At 52.7% G+C, this 12,734-nt stretch overlaps 1 protein-coding gene across 1 annotated transcript in view; it reads left to right on the top strand.

Moving 5' to 3' along the window:
* C9H16orf74 (chromosome 9 C16orf74 homolog) overlaps positions 1–12,734 on the top strand; it is a 57,071-nt gene that overhangs the window by 21,864 nt on the left and 22,473 nt on the right. The window contains exon 3 of the mRNA XM_066348802.1: positions 9,908–9,953. Within this exon, the coding sequence (XP_066204899.1) occupies positions 9,926–9,953 (28 nt within the window). The 5' untranslated portion in view covers positions 9,908–9,925. The remainder of the gene's footprint in view (positions 1–9,907; positions 9,954–12,734) is intronic.

Here is a 12,734-nt window from a genome sequence, read left to right as displayed (position 1 = left end):
GACGCTGCTCTTCCTGGGTGCTGCAGCTCTGCTGAGCGGCGTCCACGCCCCGCAAGCTCCGGCGGCTGGACGGGCGCGCCCGGGGGACAGTAAGGGGTCCCCTGGGAGGTGGGAAACCCTCACGGGACCCTAGAGTCCCCCCAACTTCTCCCAGACTTTTTTGCGGAGAAGCGGTTTGGGGGAAAGTTGGGCCCCCTCTGGCCGTGTTGCAACTTACACCGGGCGGGTGGGGGTGTGTCCCAGCCCGTGGAACCGCTGGCCCCCACTCTTCACCTGACACCCTGCGCTGTCACGAGTTCCTTGGGAAGGGACCAGCCCGTCATTCCTCAAAGCTGGAAAGGAGCCCGGCCGGGGTGGGGGCAGGAGGCCTCGAGAGAAACCATTTCCCCTCTATCGAGTATTTCAAAATATATTATTTATGAACCGCCTCACTTAGGGGCCCCCTTCGCTTCCAGGGCATCAAAGCAGGATTTGCAACCGCAAAGGGCGACCAGTGTGAACGCACGCGCAACTTCTGGCCCGCTGAGCTCAGCGGAACTGGGAGGGAAGCACTCTTTACCAAGGAGGACCTAGAGCTCTGGCGAGGACTTCTCTCAGACTGTCCCTGGCTGGCTGTTAGGTCGGACAGAATGGAGAGAAAAGCCTGAGTAGGCCTGAATCATTGAGGAAGAGGAGTTGAAAGGCAGCGAGGGGAAGGCACTTAGTAGATAGCAACTTTTGTGGAACAAACACCCCATCTTACAGATGAGGAGACTGAGGTTCACAGAGGCACACCTGAATTGGCAAGCTCTGGCATTTTCTACCCAACTCCCAGGAATGCTTGGGAGCCCCTGTTTGGGGCTGGATTAACTCTAGAGGCACCCCCTTACCTGTCCAGGACACACCCACCTTGAGTTGTGTGTCCCCACCACTTGGTTCTCTTTCCTCTGGATGGGAGGGAAGCAGTGTATTTATGGAAAGACTTAATCCCTCTGCCAGCTCCAAGGAGGCTGAAAGCTCTGATGCCTAATCTCCTCTCCCTGGAAGCCCTTTCTTGCTCGTGGGTCTCCCTAGATCACCTCTGGAGACTTGAAATGGGAACTCCCCTATGTGGAGAGAAGAGCAGTGATATGTACTGTTTACTGAGTACTTGTGCGCCAGACCCTGCACTAAGTGCTGATGCCTATCTCTTGCATTTTCTCTTTTTATCCTCTGACCAAAAACTATTATATCCCCACTTTACAGATGAGGACACAGAGGCTTTTAAAGATAAAATGACCTAAGGTCACAGGTGGGTAAGTGGGAAGACCAGGCCTTGAATCTCTAGACCTCACAGTGAGTTGCCTTTCAATATAGCAGAGGCTAGGCCAGGCCTCTGCGACCACCAAGTGCAAGACCCCCCCCCCCATTAAAAGATTAAGGTATAATGTACATACAGTGATATATACAAATCAGAAATGTACACCCAGATCAAGAAACAGAATTTCCCCAGGAACCCCGTCTTGCCCCTCCCACCCGCATCTCCCCTTAGAGCCAGTGGGTGGTTCTCTATCTCCCACAGGCAGGGCCATATCATAATTACTTTTGACTTGGTGCAAAGAACACCTTAGTTTGCTGTAATCTTTGCACTGAAAGCCTGCAGGGGGTGAGCTGGCAAACACACTGCTGTGGGATGTAGTTTGTGACTTCTGTCTTCAAGGCTGCTGTAAAAACAATTACATGCTTTTAAATTAACCCCATGGTTAATTAACCATTAACCCGACTTCTAATAGCATACCCCTGATTTTTAAATGAACATTTCTATTGACATAAAACCAGGAAAGATACACAAATCATAAGCACTGAGCTGGGCCACATGGAGGCCCAGAGGAGCAGTGGGAAAGTATTTTGCTCAAAGTTACTTGGCTGATCAGTAGGAGGCCAAGGCTGGACCCCAGGTGGCCTAAGACCCTGCCTCGTGACACAGAAGCAGCTGGGCATTTCGGTGGGCACTCTGCCCCCACCCCCAACCCCATCCTTTTTCATTTCCTGTTGGTGAGTCCCTGTGGGCCTGGCAGCTGCCCTGCCTCCCTGAGAGAAGCTCGCAGCCTCCTGCAGGTCCATGGGCTAAAGCCAGGAAGAGGCTCACGTTTGTACTCTGTATACCAGGATGGAAGGCATGTTAACGCTTGTAGCATCTGTTCCCAGGGCAGTCCCTTTGGCTGGAATTGCAGGAATTCTAATCCTGTGGCAAAAGAAAATGCCTTTTCTAAAGAAAGAAGAAAACCCAGATTTGCCATGTACCTACTGGGAGCCTGGCGTGGCCAGCCCGTTCATACCGTCTTCCCTGTGTTCGCTGTATGGAAACAGGCTCTGAGATTCTCCCAGTGGGGAGTGGAACCTGGTTCCATCTCGTCTGGTGGGTCCACCCATCTAGGCAAACAGTCGCATTCCTCAGCTGTGATTCTTCACCCCTGCCCTTGGTCCTCAGTGAGGTCTTAGTTAAGGAGGTAAGGTGAGGCACCATGGTGAGTCACGACCTCCAAAGACTTAATTCTGATTTCATCTGGGAGGTGGCTATACAGAGGCCAAGATGAGAACTCTATCCTGACCCTGCTTTTCACTCACGCTCCCTCTCTGGGCCTCTGTTACCTCATCTGGGAAACCCAGATATTAGCAATAAGACAGCCTGTGCGTAGGGTTGCCAGATTTAGCAAATAAAAATACAACACACTCAGTTCAATTTGAATTGCAGAAAAATGATGACTAATTTCCAGCCTGAGTATGTCCCATGCAGTAATTGGGTATCCCGTATTTTATTTGGCAACCTTCTATCGACAGCCACTTCCAGGCCTAGATTTGTGATTCACTCCAGGAAGGTTTATCTCACACTCTAGAGACCAACATTCATGATCCACAGAAACTGTAACTAAAGGGAACCAGCAGACCTTGGTGCCAGAATTACAAAAGCAGGGTCCCTCCAGCCAGTGAGCGGTTCTTGTGTCTCCTGCAGGCAATGCTACATCTTAATGACTTTTTACTCTGTGCAAAGAACGCATTAGTTTACTTTTCTCTTTGCCTTGAAAACCTTCAGGCAGTGAGCTGGCAAGCACTGGCTGCTGTGGGCTGGTAGTTATGGCTTCTATCTTCAAGGCTGCTGTAAAAACAATAACTGACAACTTGGCCAAGTGTGTCCTTTCCTCTGGAGATGTTCATGGTTTGCAAAGCAGCAGATACCCATCTATCTCACCACCCTTCAGAGGAGGGGCGGATCCCTGCAGGAGGAAGTGCGTTTTTATCATTGTCCCCTCTCTGTCACCAGAGAAGATCCTGTCATAGCCCTTTGTCCGTAGAGAGATTTTTATGTCTGGGTGCAAGAAAGAACCTGTTCTACTTCAAGCTGTTGTACAAAAATAATTAACAATCTGATATTTTGAAAGGGACATAAACAGAGCCCAATTCAGTATGAAAGGGAAGTTTTTCACACTCCTGCAAATGTGTGAAAGAGGGAGAACATTTTATACCTCAACTAGTGGGTCTCATGGACCTAACTGAGCTGGAACCATCTTGCCAAACTAAGGGGCCCCCTCTGATTATGTGTTTTTAATTATGAAACTGTGTCTCTGTAACAAATGCAAATGCTAGAGAAGTGTGGCATGTAGAATGATGTTGCCTGAAGTGTGTAGTGAGATCGACCTGGCCTTTGGTGTTCAGCCTCCCAGAGCTACGGCTTGTTAGCGCTTGACCCCCTCCGAGCTGCGTTCCCTCATCTGTGGTGTAATAGGGACTGCAATGGTGTTTCTCTCCTAGGGTGTTGTTAGGGTTTCAATGGAATCATTTCTATAAAACTTGGCCTAAGATTTGACCCCTTGAAAGCATTAGCTTGGTATCTGTCAGCTGTTACTGTCATGATGACGATGAAGTTTAAGAGAAGAGTAGCCCCGCTCCGCACAGTTAGGCATCTGTCTGGCTTCCATTCAGACAGATGTTGAATCAAGCTTAACCTCTCCTTTCCAAACATCGCAGCCCATTTATGGGGGAGGGGGGGAGGGGCCCACAGTAAAAGCATCTGTAGCTTCTACTGGGGGCTGGGCCTCCGCCTGGCAGCCTTGATCACAGAGGGAGTGGAGTGGATGGGGCCCGTCCACACTCCCAAATAAATCAGCTGTGGGAGTACTTCCTCCCCATACAACAGACCACACTGAGGGTCATTAGGGACCAGACTGCCCTGGGGCCTCTGGCTGTCTTCTAATGCAGTGCTCTCACTGGAGTCTTCACTACTGATATTATGACAGTGACAGTGATGACAATGACAACAGGATGACTGTCCCAAAGGCGGGGGGTACAAGATGCCTGTTCTATAGGTGAGGACACTGAGCCTGAGGGGCGGAATTTCAGCACCTCATATCCGGGAGGGCAATGACTTGCCTAAGGTCACACAGCTCCTCCACATGCCTGGTGCTCATTCCTCTCTGCGATTCCCCAGCCCACAGCCTTCGTTCTGTCCTTGGGGACGCAGAAGCATAGTGAGGAGAGTTACAGCAACGAGCATTGGGATAAGAAACGTCGGTTTGTGTCAGCTCTCCATTTGGGCATTTCAAAAACCTGAAATAGAATTGCTGCACACAGACACGACCCCTTGATATGATGTTTGCCTGACTCTGGCATGGCTTCTTGTCCCCCACCCCACCCCCAACATACCCGGTGTCCCTCGAAGCCAGGCTGGGGCCACTCCCAGTCCTCATCTTCTTGTTTGGTTTTGTTTTCTTCCTTCCCTGAGTGTTTTGATACATGTATCTTAAAATTACCAGACAGCTTTGGGGGCAAAACCTATCAGGTCAGGACAACTCTTCTGGGAGGTAGTGGTCCTGATGCAGCATAACACAGTGCCTTCCCCAGGCCAGAAACCCGGTCCCTAGACCGCCGCACCTCCAGCCACGCCAGAGAGGTTCTGGGAGGACAGGATCTGATGCACAAAACCGCACCCTGCGTGCAGCTGCTGGGAGGCAGTGATGAGGGCACAGAGGAGAGGGAGCCTATTGCCTTGCTCTCTGTCTGCTTCTCCGTCCTTTGTCAGCTTCTTCTCTTAAAAAGGAAACTGTCTTTCCTTGGGCTCTTATTTTTCAGACACACAAGTTTGAAGCTTATGGGAAAGTTGCAAGAGCATGTGGTCCTGTATACCCAGCACCAGACGTCAGCATTCAGCCAGATTGGCTTTATCGGCTCTCTCTGTGCAAACACGTGCCTTTTATGATTATCTGGCCGAACTGTTTGGTAAAGTTGCAGAAAGGATGACCTTGACCCCCAGAAACACTTCCGTGTTTTCTAAAAGCAGGGACGCTCTCACAGAACACAGTACAATGATCAAAATTCGAAAATGGGACAATCGGCCCTGTACCGTCATCTGGTAGACACCTATCTTTCCTTTGGTTCTTTTATTGTTTCTCAGACACACAAGTGGGGAATGGACTCCCATTTCCCAGCTTCAGCAGCAAGCGGCACCCCTGCCCTCACTGTGCGTCTGCCCTGCGCCACTTGTTGTCCTGGAATATTTTACAGCGCAGTCCTGACATTGATTCAGCTGTGAGGACTTCAGCATAAATCATTGTTCAAACCCTGGGACGGGATGTGTCGTAAAAATCTCTTGAGGGGGCTGTGACCAATGCTTGAAGAAGAAGAAAATAGGCTATAAAATTAAGTGTGCCATGCAGACGGTGTGTGTACGGCTGTGAAGTTAGTGTCTCCCATGGTGGCCGTCAGGGTTCCTGGGTGTATTTGTTAATGATCTGACCTTGGCTGCAGGCCCCCTGGTGGGGAGTTCTAGCCTGGGGAGCGTTGGAGAGAGACAGTGGTAAGGGCTGTGCTACCACCCACCCGAAAGCTCTGGCTTTGGAAGGATGGGCTCTGGAGTCCAAAGTGCTTGGCATGAATCCTGGCCCCACCACTTGCTATCTATATGACCTTACGCAGGTTAACAAACCCCTCCATGCCTCAGTTTCCCCATCTGTGAAGTGGGGATAGAAATGGTCTCTACTGCCTGACCTGTGGTGGCGCAGTGGATAAAGCGTCGACCTGGAAATGCTGAGGTTGCCGGTTCGAAACCCTGGGCTTGCCTGGTCAAGGCACATATGGGAGTTGATGCTTCCAACTCCTCCCCCCTGTCTCTCTCTTCTCTCTCTCTCTGTCTCTCTCTCTCTCTCCTCTCTAAAATAAATAAATAAAAAAATTAAAAAAAAAAAAAAAAGAAAAGAAATGGTCTCTACCTCATGAGGCTGTTGTGAGGATTTCTTTTTCTTAAGTGAGAAGTGTGGAGGCAGAATGACAGACTCCCGCATGCGCCCCGACTGGGATCCACCCAGCAAGCGCCCTACCCATCTGGGGCCATTGCTCCATTGCTCAGCAACTGAGCTGTTTTAGCGTCTCAGCTGTTTTAGCGCCTGAGGCGAGGCCATCCTCAGTGCCCAGGGCCAACTTGCTCCACCCGAGTCATAGCTGCAGGAGGGGAAGAGAGAGAGAACGCGAGAAGGGGGAGGTGGAGAAGCAGATGGTCGCTTCTCCTGTGTTGCCTGACAGAGAATCAAGCCCAAGATGTCCATATGCCAGGCCAACACTCTACCACTGAGCCAACCGTCAGGGCCGATTGTGAGGATTAACTGACCATAGATCTCTGTCCAGGGGCTCTACCCAGGGCTGGGCACATAGTGAATGTTCAAGAAAGGTGCCAGTTGTTCCTATAGGCCTGGTCTTGGGCTCTCTCTTCCTCCAGCCCCAGCCCATCCGCTCCCCACCCCCACCCCGAAGGACCCGCTCCTTAGCATCTCATCCTGCACTTTAGAATCCCTTGGGGAGCTTTTAAAAGCCCGAGTGCCAGGCCAATTACTCTGGAAGCTCTGGGATGGGACCCAGGCATCTGTATTTTTTAAAAACACCCAGGTGATAGCCTGGAAGATGCAGTACTTAGCACTTCAGCGGTAATGAGCATCCCCTGGGTCTTGTGGAAGTGCATCTCCTGAGCCGTCAGGCAGGGGGCGTGGTGGGGCCTGAGAGCCTGCATTTCTCACAGGCTCCCAGTGGTGCCCTTGTTGCTGGTCTAGGACCACACTCTGAGGAGCAAGACCTTGCAGAAAAGGCCTCGCTGGATACCGATACCTCCCTTCCCTCATCACTGTCCTAAATAATAGCAGCTGACACCTCTTGAACTTCTTCTGCTCTGTGCCTGGCACAGCCCTCACCCCTGACGTTCAGTTCTCGCTGCTCTTTGGTGAGGCTGCATCGTCCCCATTTTAAAGATGAGAAAAGTGAAGTCTCGGATGGTTAGGGATCTAGCCGGTGGTCACACAGCTGAGCCAGGCTCGGGTTCCAGGCAGAGAGCTACCACTGTCTGACCAACAACCCTGTAAGGTGCTATTCCTGTCCCCATTTTACAGATGTGGAAATCAAGGCTCAGAGAGGTGGTGTCACCTGCCCAAGGCTCTCCAGCTTACTATGAGAGTAGAGCTGGAATCCAAACCTGGGACTGCCTGGAGCTCTGGCCGGAGCCCATGCCACAGGGTCTCTGTGGCTCTACAAGTCTTCCTGGGAAGGGGAGGCTCTTACTTCCTGAGTCTGAGAGGGCCTGCTCTTTTTATACACAGCTGCCCTGAGTCTGTCCCCATCAGGGTCTGCCTCTCTCTCCTGCCCTCCCTCAGTATCTTTCCTTCCTTCTCTTTCCCTTCTTCCTTCTCACTCGCTCATGTGCTATTCCTCCCTCTCTCCCCCTTCCTCAGTTTCCCTTAGTCCACCTCCTACCTGCCCTGTAAATCCAGCCTGGCTAAGACTAAAGCTGGCCTCTCCTCCAGACTGGTCCCTCCTGGGTCCCACCATCTCCCAAGCCTGTGTGTCACCCGGACTTCCAGCTGCTTCTCCCTCCCACTCCCCCACTGTCTTTGAAGTTCAGGCTCCACAATTTCTGGCCCAGAGCAGAGCTTCTCCAACCGTAACATGCACATGGATCCCAGGGAACCTTGTTACAGTACTAACTCTGGCTCAGTGTATCTGTGTGGGCCTGAGGTGCTGCGTTGCTTACAAGCTCCCAGGGGTGCCGAACCTGCTCGCCCAGCAGCACCGCCCATGTAGGGACGGTTGAGGGACCTTGGTGTTTCCTAGCTAGCCCCCGGCCCACACAGCCTCCTAGAATGTAGCCTTGCTGCTTGGTGCCCTGAAAATACCCTCTGTGACCTGCCCCGGAAGTCCTCAAGGTCCAGTTCATCTTTGCCTCCACGTCCTCTTCCTCGCCCCAACTCCCCACCGTATGGTTCCTCCCGTGGACCATGCCTTTTGTGTCCTCTAGACCTATGCACATTCTGTTCCTGGGCCTGAGAAGCTGTTCCCTGCTCGGCTCACTCCTGCCTATCTTTAGGGGCATTGTCCTTAGGCTTTCTGCGCTGGGGCAGAAACCCTCCTCTGTCTCCCTGGCCTCACTCTGCTTCTGCTGGGCTCACCATGCCTCTGTCGGGGCCAGTTGGCATGTCTGTCTTTCCTCCTAGTCTGAACAACCTCAATAGGTGTGGTGCCTTGTTTGACCTTGTGTCCACCTGGATGGGGTCCTCTTTGACATCAGAGGCCAGTATGGGGAATGAGTGGGGAATGGAGCTGGGAGATTGGGAGGTCAGACAGCAGGGAATGAGGGAGGCTGGAAGGGGAGCATCCAAGAATGGTTGGCAAAGCCGAGTTGCCTGTCAGGGGCACCTGCCTTAGCATTCCAGCATCCAGGCAGGAGAAGCAGACCATGGATTTCAGAGTGAAGGGCTGGGGCCCTCACTGGGCCACACACAACTGTGTCAGAGATCTGAGGGGTGCTTCTCACCGCCACCCTCAGCCCCTCTCCCCTCATCAGCCTGGCACACAAGGGGCTTCATGTGGACGAAGAGGTGAGCTCCCCACCGTCAGCCTCTCAGACTCAGGAAACAAGAGCCTCCCCTTCTCAGGAAGGCTTCTAGAGCCACAGAGACCCTGTGGCATGGGCTCCGGCCAGAGCTCCGGGCAGTCCCAGGTCCGGATTCCAGCTCTACTCTCATAGTAAGCTGGAGAGCCGTGGGCAGGTGACACCACCTCTCTTAGCCTTGATTTCCACATCTGTAAAATGGGGACAGGAATAGCACCTTACAGGGTTGTTGCTGAGGATTGAGTTTCAAGAGTACATAGGTGCTCAAGCACCATCAGCTGCTACCTGTATTTGTTGATTACTCAGAACACTAAGGATGCATCACATTGTAGGATGATTGTGGGGACAGTGGCTGGGAAAGTTTTAGTGCTCATGGACTGGGGACTACACACCCCTTATAGCTTAATTTGTTAGATTTGCAAAGAATCTACACTTTAAAAGAGGGTAGTTCAGTCGGTTAGACTCTAACCCTCTAACCGTTAGAGCATCATCCCGATGGGCCAAGGTTGTGGGTTCAGTCCCCGTCCAGGTCAGAGCACAACCAATGAATGTTTGAATAGGTGGAGCAGCAGGTCACTGTTTTCCTTTTTCTTTCTCTTTCTCTCTCCCCCTTCCTCTCTCTCTAAAAATCAATTAAAAAAAAAAAAAGAGGGGCACTCCCGCAGCTTGGCTGAGGGTCCTCACATCATGCGGCCCGCCATCATCTGTGGCCCCTACAAGGAAAGGCCAGGTGGTGTGGGTTCCGCATCGTCAGCCCCCGACCACACCCTCACCGTCAACTTTACCCGCAACCACAGCGGCCTCCAGTATATTTAGCTTTGAGGCGTCTGAAAGTTTTTTTCCGCCAGCACAGACTCAGCTCTGAGCAAATTCAGCCCAGATGTAGTCAGCAGGCGCCCCGACCAGGAGGCCTCGGGTTTTCTCCCCACTACTTCCTGTTGTGCACCCATCGGGGCCGGGGGTGGGGGTGTGGGGGGGTGCTGGCCACACTTGGCCAATACAAACAAGCCTCTCCTCTCTCCACAGGCCCGCAGAGGCGCTGACATGGGGCTGAAGCTGTCCTGTCTGAAAGGTAAGGTGGGCGGCTCTCCCTCACCAGCTCTGATGTGGGTGGGGCGGGGTAGGGTGGAGGTTGTGTGTGTGTTGGAGGGGGGAGGAGGCAAGGGAGCGAGGCAGGAGAGGGTGGGAGGGTAGACCCTGAGACCCTACTAGTGTTGCTGCCCGGGAGAGAGAGGGGACCCTTCCGCTGAAGGCTGCCCCCGTACACAGTAGGTGCCCTATAAATGCTTGCTCTGACTCTAGGGGTTCCTCCCGGCCTTTCCTTTCATTGGCAGCTGAATGATGTGGGGAAGTCACAGTGCCCTTGGGTCTCAGTTTCCCCCTCACAAGGGTTAACCCCAGGCCGTGGAGAGTAAGGGAGAAAGAGGCTCTAGACGTAGGTGCCAGGCACGCACGGCATGTTTGCTCTCTGCCCCGCTGGCCTGTTATCATGAGATAACAAGTTTGGCCTGCCAAAGTGTGGGAAAGGCAAGCAGGGAGAAGTTCTAGAAGGACACAGAATCACTGAGGGGTGGAGTGGTGTAGATGTTGGCAGAGGCAGCCCAGACCTGTTCTGTGCTCTAGACCAGTGGTCCCCAACCTTTTTTTGGGCCACGGACCGGTTTAATGTCAGAAAATATTTTCACGGACCGGCCTTTAGGGTGGGACGGATAAATGTATCACGTGACCGAGACAAGCGTCAAGAGTGAGTCTTAGACGGATGTAACAGAGGGAATCTGGTCATTTTTAAAAAATAAAACATCGTTCAGACTTTAATATAAATAAAACGGAAATAATGTAAGTTATTTATTCTTTCTCTGCGGACCGGTACCAAATGGCCCACAGACCGGTACCGGTCCGCGGCCTGGGGGTTAGGGACCACTGCTCTAGACCTATCTGTTCAGCGTCTGGATGACCTGGGGACACCCAGACCAATATGGCCCACACGGAGACCTCCCGTCAAAGCCCATTCATTATTCCATGACAAGTGCTCCCACCCCTCACCTCCCCAGCCTGAAATCTGGGAATCTCCCTGGATGGCCCCTCACCCACATGCAGCACGCTCACCAGCCCTGACCCTCCTCCTGGATGTCTGGGGCCTGCGCCTGGCTCCGTCCCTCTGCCACACGAGGTCAGGAGGCACAGGACGCTCAGGCCAGCATGAAGGACCATCCTTCGGGTTCCATTCCTTCAGGTCCCACAGCTGGGATGAGTGAGCTTCCCGGAGAGCATCTGGTTGGTCCAGCGCAGGGCTTATGCCTGTCCCTCAGTGGGGGGCAGGCGGCTTGATGGACAGCTCCTCCAAGACGGCATGCAAGTAGGGAGCTGTGGTTCCCCCAGAGAAAATCAGGGTGTTGTTTGCAAAGTGGGTTTGGGGTGCTAGAGAGACCTAAACAACCCACGTGCCTCCAGGGCCGGGTCCCTCTGAGGCTCCAGGCTGAGCCCAGGCAGGAGTTGGGGAAGGTGTTTGTTGAGTGAGTATCCATGGAGGGTGGAGGTCTGGGGGTTGGGTCCAGAGATCACACCTCAGCGGTCCAGGACCTTCTTCCTTACGCTCCACGCAGGTCTACCCAGTGCCTGGCACAAAGTAGGTGGGGGTGTTATTGTGGTAAAATAAACATAACCTAAAATTTACCATTTTAACCCTTTAAGTGCACAGTTCGGTGGCATTAAGTACATTCACATTGTTGTGCAAACACCACCAGCATCATCTCTGGAACTTTTCTATCTTCCCAAACTGAAAATGTCCCCATTGAAAACTAACTCCCTATTCCCTACCCCTACCTTCCTACTTTCCGTCTCTGTGGATTTGACTGCTCTCTAGAGACCTCACGTAAGTGGACTCATGCAGCATTTGTCTTTTTGTGACTGGCTTATTGCACTCAGCATCATATCCTCAAGGTCCATCCATGCTGTCGCATGTGTCAGTTTCCATTATAAGCTGGAGGATATTCCGTTGTGTATCTAGACTACATTTGGTTTATCCATTCATCCATTGACGGACACCAGGCTGCTTCCACTTTTGGCTGTTGTGTCGGGACATCTTTCACAAAAAAACAAGCCCTTGAACGGACCTCTGAGGCCCCTCATCTGCTAGTCCAAGGTTGGAGACTCAACCCAGGGAGAGACCCAGGAGCTGCAGATGCTGAGAGTCCCTGGGAAAGAACCCGCCACTCCCACCCCACCCGGGACTGAAAGCCCGAGCGGGCAGGCTGAGTGCTCCTGGGGCTGGGAGCTTCTAATCGGGCTTCTTCCGGGCCGGGCCCTGGAGGAGCTAAGTGCCAGACGGGGAGCCAGCAGTACCAGGCAGGTTTGCTCATACATTTTTCATCACTAGCTCTCTGCCCACCCACTTCCAGCCCTTCACCCACCCTTGGCCAACACAGGCTTGGGTGTGCCTGGGGGATGGCAGGGCACAGGACCCCTTTGTGCTAAACCAAGACGACCCAGGCCCACCGGCCCTGATGCCCCCATGCCCCCTGCAGAGCCTTATTTTCACATTCCCCATAAGGACTATGTCACAGCTGAGGAAACCTCAGTGTGCCGGTCACCCCACAGCCCTGTCACCCTCACAGTTGTCCGTGTGCCTTCTCTTACCTGGCTGCCAACAGGTGTGGCTTTACCTGGTTGTCAGTGCTGGCATATGTGGTGCTGTGCCCTGTCTCTCTCTCTCTCTCTCTCTCTCTCTCTCTCTCTCTCTCTCTCTCTCTCTTTAAACTATTTCAGTACTAGTGCTGCCTGTCTCAAGGCAGTATCATTTTACAGTTCTTTAAGGCCAGTACCAGGTTCTGTCAAGAGCTGGTCTTTGGGTTGT

Source organism: Saccopteryx leptura, chromosome 9 (genome assembly GCF_036850995.1).
Source record: "Saccopteryx leptura isolate mSacLep1 chromosome 9, mSacLep1_pri_phased_curated, whole genome shotgun sequence".
NCBI lineage: Eukaryota > Metazoa > Chordata > Mammalia > Chiroptera > Emballonuridae > Saccopteryx > Saccopteryx leptura.
This window is presented reverse-complemented; position numbering and strand designations above follow the sequence as displayed.